This window comes from Lampetra planeri, chromosome 23 (genome assembly GCF_965212315.1).
Source record: "Lampetra planeri chromosome 23, kcLamPlan1.2.h2, whole genome shotgun sequence".
NCBI lineage: Eukaryota > Metazoa > Chordata > Hyperoartia > Petromyzontiformes > Petromyzontidae > Lampetra > Lampetra planeri.
In genome coordinates this window covers 9537606-9550547 of record NC_136129.1, presented here as the reverse complement: position 1 = coordinate 9550547, position 12942 = coordinate 9537606, and the positions used below count along the sequence as shown (strand labels likewise).

At 47.7% G+C, this 12942-nt stretch overlaps 2 protein-coding genes across 2 annotated transcripts; both read right to left on the bottom strand.

Moving 5' to 3' along the window:
- Window positions 1-2380: 2380 nt before the first annotated feature.
- On the bottom strand, window positions 2381-5528 carry LOC144726455 (globin-1-like). The gene is made up of 3 exons (XM_078605187.1): window positions 5196-5528; window positions 4145-4376; window positions 2381-2606 (listed from the first exon to the last, which is right to left on the bottom strand). The coding sequence occupies exons 1-3, from the start codon at window positions 5483-5485 to the stop codon at window positions 2484-2486; spliced, it is 645 nt and encodes a 214-aa protein (XP_078461313.1). The 5' UTR covers window positions 5486-5528; the 3' UTR covers window positions 2381-2483.
- Window positions 5529-9535: 4007 nt separating this feature from the next.
- LOC144726456 (globin-1) lies at window positions 9536-12731 on the bottom strand. The gene is made up of 3 exons (XM_078605189.1): window positions 12495-12731; window positions 11009-11240; window positions 9536-9829 (listed from the first exon to the last, which is right to left on the bottom strand). The coding sequence occupies exons 1-3, from the start codon at window positions 12614-12616 to the stop codon at window positions 9731-9733; spliced, it is 453 nt and encodes a 150-aa protein (XP_078461315.1). The 5' UTR covers window positions 12617-12731; the 3' UTR covers window positions 9536-9730.
- Window positions 12732-12942: the final 211 nt, after the last annotated feature.

The window sequence follows — 12942 nt, the reverse complement described above, 5'->3', positions numbered from 1 at the left end:
AGGAGTGAAAAATACAGTTTAGGAAAAAAGGAAAATAACTTAAATATATACAAATAAAACTAAACTAAACTATAATTTGTCTTACCAGGGAAGACCCACTGAAGTAATACCTTATTTTAAAAAAGCGACCTGCCCATAAATCACAGCTCAACAAAGTGGCTTATCATGTGGAAATGTCTAGCAGCAAAATAATCTACATCTAAATGCGTGTAGATTAGACTGCCTTTAAAGGAACATTAGAAAACATCATTTTACGTAACATTACCTGGCCTCTCAATTTATCAGAAGCTTGCAGGTACGACCCGGGACGTTTCAGCTGATCTGTTGCGAACTGCTGCCTCTTATTATTGGTTCTTTCGGTAAAATCACGTAGAAGGGAAATAATAAAATAATATTGATATAAAACAATAACAAAATTAAAACTGATATGCTCACTGGCAGTAACTGTGCTCCAGCCTGGTCTGTTTGGTGCACAAATAGTATTCATAATAAGGCATCGTGTTAAACTACATAAATACTGTAATGCAATGCACATAATAACCGGAACACTGAAACCCTCGTGGCTAGCAGACCTCGACAAATTGGCATTTTACTCCCCCAAATACATTTGCCATGACGCGCAAGAATAGAATAGAATCTTAGGATTATAATCTTGGGATTATATTCTACCACGGAAGCCCACCGCAAGGGTGACATCGGCCGCATCTACTCAGTGGCATAGTAACTCGCTGAGCCGTCCCGACTGGACATCTGCTCATCGGATTTCTCCTGCAGTTTAAATAAAGATTTCGATTTTGCGCGATTGTTCAGGTGGAAAGTGCTTGTGGTGGATTCGGAAGGCTTCGGCCAGAGTCTCCAGTGAAGGACATCTGCCTCCTATAACAGCTGTTCGAGTATTTATATGTTTTTGCGTACTATGTTATTTTTTTCTATTTTATCAGGTAAGGCCCCATTGAGCTGTGTAGGTCTTTGTCAGAAACGACTTGGCCACAAGTGATGGCTCAACGAAGTGGCTTATCACGTGGACATGTGTAGCAGCCAAATACCCGCCCATACTGGACATCCGTGAAAAGAGCTCGGATTTCTCCTGCAGTCTAAATTAAGATTATGACCCTAAGCGCATGGTTCTAAGTGCGAAGGAGGAATCCCCGAGTTTGGCGATGTTTTCGAGGTTTTGATCACTTGTGTTGCGATCGCAACGTCGTGATCTATGAATTTTCTATCTACGTGACTTTACCGAAAGAATCAACGAGTATGGATTCCTGCAGTCACGAAAGCTTCCGATCAAGATGACATTACGTTTTAAATATATAATTAGAATTGATATTGAAACGTCTCGGGTGTAAATTACGTGCAATGTAATTAAAACGTGGTGATGTTTCAATGATGTGATTAAATGATGTGCATCGTGTGTGAATAGTTTTTTTGAAAAACGATCTTGCTCGTTAGATAAAGAACCCGTATGGTGGAAGCGATACTCGAATAGCACTGCCTTGGCAGGTTCTGGCGAGCTCAACTGTTGTCAATTTAAAATACAACGTAATGAGTGAAGCAATGATTCGAATCGAAGACACCGATATCTCTAAATTAGCTCGAGCCTTCGGTAAATCACGTGACTTTATTTTCTTTTATTTTGCCTACAATTTCACTTGTATTGTTCATGCCTGTAAAGCACTATGTATTGCATTTACTGGTAGGAACCTCCTGGTTACACCAGCCCACAGGGGATTATTGTGTCCGTCGTGCAGGGAGGGGCTCGGTGGGAAGGAAGGGGCTGGGTGGGGAAGGGAGGGTAGGGAGGGGCTGAGTGGGGAGGTTCGGGCTGGGTGGGGAGGGGACGGTGGGGAGGGGCTGGGTGGGGAGGGTGGGGCTGGGTGGGGTGGGTGGGGAGGGGCTGGGTGGGGAGGGTGGGACTGGGTGGGGGGTGGGAGGGGTGGGGCTGGGTGGGGCTGGGTGGGGAGGGTGGGGCTGGTTGGGGAGGGCAGGGTGGGGCTGAGTGGGGAAGGGCTGGTCACCCCGTGGTGCCCTTATAAAACTCAACGTTTAACCTACTCACGCCGGCTTGTGCCCGCCCTCACAGTCGGGCATATTTGCGGAATACACCACGCCACCGTTGACCCTGGCCATTGACCGAGCAACCCAACGTTCCTACGAGCTCCCTCCACAGGAATGTGTTTTTGCACGAATAGTACCATATAAATAAAGTTTTATTCAAATCAATAAAGTTTGATCGATTGACTCAGATTCCCTCCCATCTCCCCCGCCCCCTGTGATAACAGACGCCGCTCCTTCATTCTCCCACTACTGCACGTCTCAGCAGTGTGCCACGCGTTAAAAAAAAACGCTTTATTTTAATCAAACAAAGACAGAAGACAACGTATTTGATGCTTCAATACTTTTATTGCCAGAAACCACCCATCGTCACGACGTACATCGATCGGTGTGTTACTTTCCTTTGCCGATTCGGGGGAGGGATTCCGCGCCTAGTACTGGGACTTCAGCAGGATGCTGATGATGCTCAGCAGCTTTTCCCAGGCTCCCTGAGCCTCGGCAGAGAGGCCCCCGTTCGCAGCAGCCACCTGCTCCAGCACATTGGCAGACAGCACCTGCAGCGAGAGACACGGGTGTTAGGAAAACCACCGAATCGCAACACCGCAGCGCCCATCCCGGTGGCGCTCTGTCTGCCCGGTCCCTGGATCCTGTGGCCACGATGTTCAGACCTTCAGGGCTGGGGCGGTGACCTGGAGTGCAGCTCTCTTTGAAGAGTCGACAGATAATTGGTGGATTGCAATTAAATAAATATGCACGAAAAGCCATAGCCCGTAAAGCTGAGACCAGCCTCACATGCCTGCCCAGGCTGGCAGAGAACCGGTTTGTGCACTGTGCCGAGAACATAATTAAGTGTGAGTTTTTGCATGGAAAGGGCACTTAAACGCCTCAGTATCTGAAAGCGCCTTACGTAACATCTCATCGAAACCATTCCGTTTGCGCGCAGCAGTCTCGCTAAGTGACAACTGTCCGTACAGGGCACAAGGTGTACACAACAGTGGCTTGCACAATGGGTATAGTCTGCCAGCAGAAGGTGACGTTGCCATGTGCCAGCACCCAGCACGTGTATCCATGTGTGTTTGTAGAACATGAGTAAACTATTTTTATTTTACCAGGTAGAGCCCACTGAGCTATGTAGCTCTTTTTCAGAAGCGACCTGCCTGCAAATGATAGCTCAACGAAGTGGGCTTATCACGTGGACATGTGTCGCAGACAATTGCTCTAAATGCACGTTGATTCTAAATGTGGAGGGAAAACCCGGAGGACCCGGAGAAAAATCCACGCGACCACGAGAAGAGAGAGACACGCAAACTCCAAATATACAGCAGGCGTCAGGGTGGGGGTTGAATCCACGACCTGCCGTCACCATGATGGTTGAGTATGTGGAGTATACAGAAACCCCAACAGTTGTGGGTCCACTTAGTGCTTTGAGAATTGTGACCATTCTTGTGAAGATTGTGGCCCTTGGAAACGGGTATCAAAGAGCTACCACTGAGATCGCTTTAAGTGACCTCTTACCCGTACACTCGGAAGCAGCACTTCCCCATTGACCCCGCGAAACACAGCAATGCTCCTTTAATTACAGTTAAAGCCAATATTCTTCAGAAAATAAAAAAAAACTTAACTAGAGAACCCGATCATCCTGTATTCGAACCCAGGATTAACAGCCTGGATTCGAACCCAGGATTAGCATCCTGGTTTCGAACCCAGGATTTAGCATCCTGTTTTCGAACCCAGGATTCAGCCATGCCAGCTTTGCACCCTGACATCTGAGCCACCCGCAGCCACCGCACGTTAAAATATTCTAACGAGATATTTTCACGAGACTGGGTTTCATGTGATGCAGGCTGTACACCACTTCTTGTTTTAAGTTGTAATGTTGAGTTCTCAAATAAATTATCAAATGGCTTTCGCCCCACTTCATCATTTTCGGGGGTAGTTTGGCTGATAAATTAGACTGCTTTTTGCAATCATTTTCACGTTTAAAACATGGAGAAAAGAAGCTTAACATTTAAAAAAAATTCAAATGCTTACAACAACTATGGTTGCTCCAAAAGTATGCGTAATATTTTGTTTAGTTTTACTCCTTCAGTACCTTGAAGTACTGGGGGTCCACGTTGAACTCCTGGGCGTGCTTCTTGCTCAGGGCCTTGAGCTTCAGGCTCAGCTTCTCGGGATCGTCCAGGGCCACCACGGCGTCGTTGACGGCGTTGATGATCCTCTCGGCGTGCCAGCGCACGGCGGCCGACTTGCTCAGCTGGTCGGCCGAGTCGAGCCCCTTGAACTTGGGGAAGAAGTCCTGCACGCCGGCGTTGGACGTGAAGAACCTGACAGTGGCGGAAAACAGAAGTCAGTTTTGAAAAGAATTTGTTTTATTTTTTGTGATGACAGACTATTATTTGATATTTTAGCCGGTGATGCTGCTGCGTTGGCAGTAGTGCACACGCACAATGAACAAAACAACCTAATAAATTCGTCAATTTAAAAAAAAAACTGTGGCCTTCAATTCAAAATATATAATAGGCAAGGTTTTGGGCAATGATCCCTCTTCATGGCACGTGCATAGAAAGGCCAGAGAGACACAGTGGATAATTAGAGCCGGACACTAAAACTTTACACCATGGGGCCTGATGAGAATTACACATTCATATGCCAATTTAAAAACTGCTCATTAGAAAGCATCAGCACCATCGAGCATCATGCCCTCTGCCAAAAAACAGAAGCCACTCGCCTGAATGTTTTGTTTCCCGCCCCCCACACGTTACTCCAATTGTCCTATCGGTGTTATCCCATGAGAGACGACGACAAATAGTCCTGCACACTTAGAACTCTTGGCTAGAAGTGCGGCCCCAGAGTGGGACATCAATCACGAAATGTTGCGAGGCCCTCTTCCCAGTGAGCATTGAGGGGGCGCCATAACCCTGGCGTTCTCCAGCAGAATTCAGTCACAGCAAAGTGTGGACTGAATTCACCTGGCCCCTTTTGCGTGCGATCGACTGTTGCACACCCTCGCATGCGTGGGTGTAATCAGGCGTGTGCCTGCCGAGGATTCGAACCCAGGTTCTTGGCGTTCTTGGCGTTGTTGGCTCAGAAACTCTTGACTCCTGAGCCCACCCGTCTACCTATCTCTCTCGGGAGTCACTCACTTGATGAGGATGGCCTTGCCCGCAGCCTCGTAGTCGGCGTAAACGACCTTCCAGCTGTCGGCGATGATCGCCTTCTCGGCGGCAGAGAGGGCCCCAACGCTTCCGGAGTCGACAATAGGCATGGCGGTGGTGGTGGAGGCGGCTTCGGTAGGAGGCACAAGAGCAAAGTGGTTGTCCGTTGAGGTGACGTTCGGAAGAGAGATGGAGGTCCTTAAATAGTTGAGCCGGGAGGCCCTCTTGCCCAATGCTGGGAATTCAGCGTGGTTAAGCTGTTTTGTCAGGTTGGGCATGAAGGCGATGGAGCAGTTGTGTTTGGCAACGATCGATTGACAACGATCGATCGAGATTCAACAGCGGGCAGCATAAAACTCAGGATGTTTCCACATTGAACACAGAGGCAGATTTTGGAAGCGATAACCTTTGGCCCCCTTTAATTCTGTCGAGAGAGTGCGACTGACCACTTTGAATTGTATCGAAAGTTTTTTAAAAATCCTCATGTCCAACCTGACACGTCTTCATGGCTTTGCCGTCCAAGTTACCCCCTTGTTACCAAAGCAAATAACATTTATACACCAGCACCGGGAACCTCACAAAGACCACTGCTAATGTACAAAGAATCAGAAATGTCCCATTGTTTGCTGGTTGACATCCATACACACGCCCAACAGCACGGTATTTGTTGAAAAAATACATTTTCTATTTGACCACTAAACTGCTACTTAGCTCTTTTTTAGCAGCGATTTGGCTATCACAGATGATAGCTAGACCAAGTGGCGTATCGTGTGGACATTTATAGCAGCCAAATATTCTAAACGCGTGATGTTTCTTTTAAAGGTGGAGGGAAAAACCGGAGGACCCGGAGAAAGATCCACGCGACAACAAGGAGAGAGACACGTAAACTTCAAATGTACAGCAGGGGTCACGGTCGGTATTGAACCCACGACCTCCTGTATACCATGCGAGGTCGTTAACATCTCGCCACCGTGGCGATGAATTGTACAGCGACTGTGAACGTTTTCCCATGGACGTGCATGCTCACGTGCTCGTTCACAGGGAATACTCGTATAATGTGGAATGAATCTTAACTTCGACGGGAAGAGAATGGCCTTCATATGTCCAGTACGCATCACCCATGACGTACGACTTCAATTGACTTTTTAAAGCTGAAGCGGGAAATTCTTGCCATGCATCCACCTGGCTGTGACACAAACTTTGAACGATATTTTATTGTTTGAATGTGTTGTGCTCAAAGTGGCAGCTCGTTTGGAAAAGAGGAATTACATTTTCGTACACCAAGTTATCTTTTATTTACAAAAATCTACAGGTGTACGATTACTGCGCAGCAATTTTGTCAGGTCGTGGACTTTACTTGACCATTCTTGACCACTATTGTCAGTGCGGGTTGGTGGGGGCGGGCAGCATAGGCGTTGGAACGTGGTACGGTACAACAATAGACTTGGCCGCACTGGTGATTACAACCATGCAAGCACAATGCAGACTCCAACCCTGCTTGAGTTAATGACATTTTGGGCATTGTGTGTTTGATTGGGATATCCGTCTCGAGATGAGTCCCACCTTCACAGGAAGGGCTCTATGACACAATCTTTTTTCTCTCCGTCTTCCGAAACAACTTCACAAAATGTGGAGATTCGCGCAGCCTTTAAACACAACTTCAAACGCTCATATTTTACGTGTCGCTTTCTTGTCGCTTTGTTTTGTGGGAGATCCATTGTTTATTCATTTTGGGTTATACATGCGAAAGACTTGGGGGGGCATACTGTCATACGTAAATGAAATCAACTTTAGAACTCCACCAATAGCGTAATCAGCATCGGCATCGCAGTCTAATAGTCAACGCATTTGATTACTATCTTTGACTCTCGAGGAATTGAGCAATACGTTTAATATCTCAGAGTTGGTCTGCTCCGACGATATTCCTAATGGTTGTACGCGTATGCTAAACCAACACAATTCATTACCATTCCGGATTATTAAACGCAACCTTCATGTAATGCTTACTGTTTTAGTTATTGGGGAATCGTACGGACACTTTGTTTGCATTTGCGTCGATATGGGTGTGATGCGCGATTTAAATTGCAGCAGCGCCCCCATCGCGACGCAATGCAATGATGCACTTGGCACTAAAACTGCGATGAGCACGTTTGGCTGCGTACGGCGCGAAAGAAGTTCAGCATACATACAAAACACACTCCTCTTTAAATCAGGGTCGTGGTAACGCTATTTATCGACTGGAACTTGAAAATGCCATATTTGGAAGGGCGTATCAATTCAAAATAGGAGGTGCAACTTTCATCTTTGCTGCTATAAATGCCACACGTGAGTTTTGCTCAACTGCTATCATGCAAAATGTTATTTTGTATTCCCTCCTGGAATTCCATTGTACATTGTGCAGGTTGTTTTTTTACACATTTCTGTAGTATTATTATTTTATTTGCTAGTCATGTGGATACAGGTTCCCTGTTTTGTTCAAAACATCTCAACTAAACTATTTTTATTTTACCGAGCAATATAGCTATTTTTCGGAAGCGACTTGGCCACAAATTATTGCTCAACCAAGTCGCTTATCACGTGTAAATGTATAGCAGCCAAATACTCTAAATGCGTGTTGTTTCTAAATGTGGAGGGAAAACCCGGAAGACCTGGAGAAAAATTCACGCGACCACTAGGGAGAATGTGCCAACTCCAAATGTACAGGCTTCAGGGTCGGGATTTGGATCGAACCCACGACCTCCTGCATACCAGGCGAGGTAGATAACATCTCACACGATAAGCCATTTCGTTGAGCTATCATTTGTGGCAACGTCGCTTCTGAAAAAGATCTAGAAAGCTCAGTAGACCTTGCCTGGTCAAGTGTAAAATATATAGTTTTCGATTTTTTTTCAACACTGCTTGTAATGTGTGTGCACTAACAATTCGGGACGTGGTGAGTGTTTTTTTTTACTTGTACATCGCTGCTGCTCATTAATTTCTCTATTCGTGTACAGCTTTCCCTCGGTCTACGCAGTAGTAGTAGATGCGTTTCAAAAAGAGGGCGCATAGAGCGATACCTCCCGAGGAGCGCACACAGTACAAACAGTATACACAAAGTACACACACAGGACACACACAAAGTTGTCCCACGTCCGACCGCATAGCCGCATATGAGTGAATTCAAACCGCATAATCGAGTGAAGTGTGGGTATAAATCGGTTAACCGCGTGTACGGCGCGAAGTCGCACGGACCGAACCCGCGGAGAGCGAGGGAAACCTGTATTCACGTGGTCTGATCCAGGAGGTTGCCCTCTATTGGACCGAGGGCTTCCGTGCAGCGTCGCCACGTGGCGTGAGTCGATTCACACCGGCGTTGGGTGGAGTTGGGGACACCACGAATCCGGCATAGCTACCTCGTGTACCGGCGGCCCATACGCCGGGATTTGGACAGGACCCACGCCAACCACGCTACGCGACTGGACGCCACGATTTTTACACAATTCGGGGGGAGAGGGTCACCGTTTGATTAGTATTTTCTGTCTCGTTTGTACAATTAGTATGCGTCCGACAAAGTTCTGACGAACCGACATCGGGTTAGGGAATATACCGCGGCACTAAATATCAAGGCTGCGTCCACGGATATCGAGTCAATTTACCGGGCATTGTAGGAGGAGGGGGAAGAACAGTTAAAGGTGAACTCGGTAGGTTTTATTTTGGAGGTCATGTCACGTGTTTGTGTTGGTCACGGTTGCTGCCAGGTGACACGCGTGCGGTGGTCGCGCCATCTCCAGCCCCAGGGGATTCCACGCTCCTGTCTGGCACTCGAATTGAGCGCCGGCGAAACCCACCAGTCCCTATCCCCCCAAAATCCCAGATCTAGCTCGCTTCCCTGTCGCAAAAACTGGAGCTCGTGGGTTGCACAACTCGACATCATTGCTGGCACTTGCTCTTGTTTCTTTGTCAGTTTCTAGGAATGTCACAACAGTCGAGGTCACTGGAGACATATTGACCAACAGCAGCGCTTGCCGTTTCAGCTTTCTAATTGGCCCTGCCAGATAGATGACATCTCTTTCAAAACCCCTACGGTTGGCAAACGTCGCACTCAAAACGCTTCCCATTTAGAGCCAAAGTAGCAACTGGATGTGTTTTTATTTTGCCAAAATGTGACATTTTGAAAACGCAGTGGTTCCTGCCGCCGTGCCGCGACACTGAACCGGCGACGTCTGGATCGCAGGTCCAGCGCGCCAACCATGACACCACCGTGGCAGCTCGCACGCACGCCGCGCGGAACACCAATTTGCGTTTATTCTCACAAAACCCTTTCAAAGAAATTGCAAACAACATTCGAAAGCCTTGCATCAAGGGAAGCTTTATTGCATATTGGTGGGGAAGTTACGTTGGTTTGAATTCCGCCCGAATTGCCATCGCGTGACATTAGAACGACGCTTCATTCCTGATGGCAAACGGGCTTTTTTGTGCAAAAATCACACGCGGCAGGCGTAAGCGGCGAGTGTTCTCGCGGGAGTGGCGGCGCAGGCTGGGGCTCAGTAGCTGGACCTGAGCAGGATGCAGATCATGCTCATGAGCTTCTCAAGACCGGCATCGCCTGGCAGGACGGTGTCGACAATGACCGCGGCCAGCACCTGGGAAGAGATCGCACACAACAACAGTTGCTTGGGGCTCAAAATCGACTCCGCCACTCGCCGTGTGTCAACCGCCAACGAGCGTGGCACTGCGTGCGTTTCTCATTGCAATGGTTCTCGGCGTTCTTGCTGCTGTCGTGTGCCGCGGTGATATTTGCGACGTTGTCTGCGTGTATCGAGGTCATTTGGGTCATCCAAAAGCCTATGTGGTGGTCGGTGCCCAGACCCGGCACGGCATGGGGAGGTGCTTATCCAGGAATGCATTGGCAGAGACTAAAAATTACCACAATGAACACCGTCATTATGTGGCTGTCATACAGCTGCTTCGATGTTATGTACACAAAGTGGCTGCTTGTCACATAAAAGTGTACCGGTGCACACGCACCTCCGATTAGCACGGTTGGCAACGTACGGTGCGAAAGAAGTTCAGCATGTATACATTGTACAATACTTTAACATGGCACGGCGGGACCGGTAGGGCTCAAAACATTGAAATTATTTCAAATTCGTGCACTCTGTACGAACGTGCTTGGCCTGACGCCTGCTGGCACGAGAGGCGCCACTCACATACACCGCGAGAGAACCAACATTACAATTAGCGAACGCAGATGATCGTACAAAATGTATCGAATATCAAAAGGGCGGTGGAATCATTTACGGGCCTAACGGGCAACGTCTCAACTCGAATTAGAACGCCAGCGCGTGCCCCCCCCCACCCCCAAATGGGCTAACAACCGCTCCATAGCCAGCAGACACCGCATCTCCGATTAGCACGGTTGGCTACGTACGGTGCGAAAGAAGTTAAATGTATTAAAAATGAGACAAACATCCCCCGTATAGCCTTAACAGACTGTAGGGGCAAGTGCTGTTAGCGAGCACCTATGAAGGCCAGCACGGCACACGTGAAGGTGGGTTTCCAGCACCACGCCCGGCCGCCTTTGTCTCCCCAGTGGCTACGTCTACACACCGCACCAGGTACTCATTTGAGGCTGAGTAGACCTAGGGGAGGCCCAGGACCGTTTCAAATAATCGTCACCGTGGTGTTGGCCGTGAGCGGGAATCGAACCCGGGTGGCCTGGTTCGTAGAGCAGCGTAGCGCTAACCGCTGCACCACCGCTCCCCACACACACGCACACACACAGCCAGCAATTGCCCCGTTGTGGCGCCTGCGTCCGTTACCTTGAAGTACTGGGGGTCGACCTGGAAGCTCTTGGCGTGCTTGCTGCTCAGCTCATTGAGCTTCAGGCTCATCTTCTCGGTGTCGTCCATGGCCACCACGGCGTCGTTGACGGCGTTGATGATCCTCTCGGCGTGCCAGCGCACGTCCATGGACTTCTTGAGCTGGTCGGCAGAGGTCAGCCCCTGGAACTTGGGGAAGAACTCCTGAGCGGCGGGGTTGCTGGTGAAGAACCTGTCGCGAACGATCGAGGGACGAGTCTGTGAATTTGAATTCAGCCGCTACTCGGACCCGTAGGGGGGAGTTACTCAACTAACAACGAAACTTGTTTTTTTACCGGGTAATGGCCCACTGAGTTATACAGCTGGTTTTCATAAGCGACCTGGCTATCACAAATGCATCGCACCAACGAAGTGGCTTGTCACGTGGGCATTTATCGCAGCCACATACTCCTAAACGCGTGTTGATTCTAAATGTGTGTGGGGGGGGGGGTGGGGAACCCGGAGGACCCGAAGATAAATCTGTGCGACCACAGGAAGAACATGCAAACTCCAAATATACAGGCGTCAGGGTCGAGATCGGAATCGAGCCCACGACGTCCTGTATACCAGGCGAGGTAGGTAACATCTTGCCACCGTGGTGCCCGAGTTAGAACAAACACGGTTATGGCTACGTTGGTGCGAGTCTTTGTCAACAAAAGAGAGGATTGATGTAAATATATACATACAAAATACAGCAGTGTCCACATGTTGGCTATGCAGCTGAAGAAAACATATATCAGCATAGTAGCGATGATGCAAACAAATATAAATACTGATGTCCAATGCAGAATGGTCATTGCCCGAAACGTCACCTGTTTTTATGTTATTGACAAATGTGAGTTTATTTGTTAAATGTGGCTGTGCATCGCTGCCAAAGCAGCATCGCCAAATAATGTTTAAAGATAAATATTGATAACTTGCAAAAAGTTCTAAATGTTTATTATTATCATAATACAAGTGCCCTTCGTAAAGAAGCAACACATCAGAATGGCATCAGTAGTTTTCATTCCCCCGCAGCTACAATCTTTAACTTTAAATGAATAAAAGTTAAGTCGTAATATAAGAATAGGTTTTACCCTTTCTGGCAATAAAACAGGTGTTAAGGTGTTAAAAGACCTAACAGAAACCTTTTTTTTTCGCATGTTCACCACAACGACCGTGTGTGATTAATGCAGGCGTGATTCTTTGCAAAAGGTTTCTGTTTGGTGTTTCAACATCTTAACACCAACTGTTTTATTGCCAGAAATGGCAAAGCCTGTCCTTATAGTTAGATACGGTCAAGAAAGGTCCCATAATAAAGTTAAGTCGTCCACTACATAACGAAAACAAATTGTGGATGGTAAGAATTCATCAACACGGATGACAAGAGTTAAGACCATTCGTGACATTCAAGGTGTGTCTGTCTGTGTTGCGCCGTTGACTGCTCAAAGTGGAAAGAGATCCTTACTTGATCAGGATGTCCACGCCAGTGGACTGATACTTGGCATACACGGGGGCCCAGGCGGTGCGGATGGTGGCCTTCTCAGCGGCCGTCAGCGCCGGGACACTTCCAGAGTCGACAATCGGCATGGTTGGTGATTACTTTTGGACGTTATCAGCGATGATGATCCTGTGCAGGGAGGTTGTCGTGATGGAGCTACTCGTTTGAGAACCTCCTTATATATCAATTTTTTGCAGCATTTGCACAATGCCATGGTGTTGATAATGTGAAATTATTGCACATTTGTAACTGGACAGAGTGTTCTATTGAAAGTGTGATGACATTTTTTTTGGCGGGCTAAAGAGCTGGACAATCGCCAATACTTTTAAAGAATTGTAGCCGATGCCAAAGCGTATGTCGTAAATACAGTATATTCAAATGTGCACGAGTGCATATAACCCAATTTCAACTCTTC

What these genes read in the sequence shown, in the direction of transcription:
- LOC144726455 (XM_078605187.1), bottom strand. Translation starts at nt 5,485, where the DNA reads ATGCCCAACCTGACAAAACAGCTTAACCACGCTGAATTCCCAGCATTG. An exon ending in GGCAAGGCCATCCTCATCAA is followed by an intron (nt 4,377 to 5,195) that starts GTGAGTGACTCC and finishes CGCCACTGTCAG; the next exon opens with GTTCTTCACGTCCAACGCCG. An exon ending in TGGACCCCCAGTACTTCAAG is followed by an intron (nt 2,607 to 4,144) that starts GTACTGAAGGAG and finishes CTCTCGCTGCAG; the next exon opens with GTGCTGTCTGCCAATGTGCT.
- LOC144726456 (XM_078605189.1), bottom strand. Translation starts at nt 12,616, where the DNA reads ATGCCGATTGTCGACTCTGGAAGTGTCCCGGCGCTGACGGCCGCTGAG. An exon ending in GGCGTGGACATCCTGATCAA is followed by an intron (nt 11,241 to 12,494) that starts GTAAGGATCTCT and finishes CGTTCGCGACAG; the next exon opens with GTTCTTCACCAGCAACCCCG. An exon ending in TCGACCCCCAGTACTTCAAG is followed by an intron (nt 9,830 to 11,008) that starts GTAACGGACGCA and finishes ATCTCTTCCCAG; the next exon opens with GTGCTGGCCGCGGTCATTGT.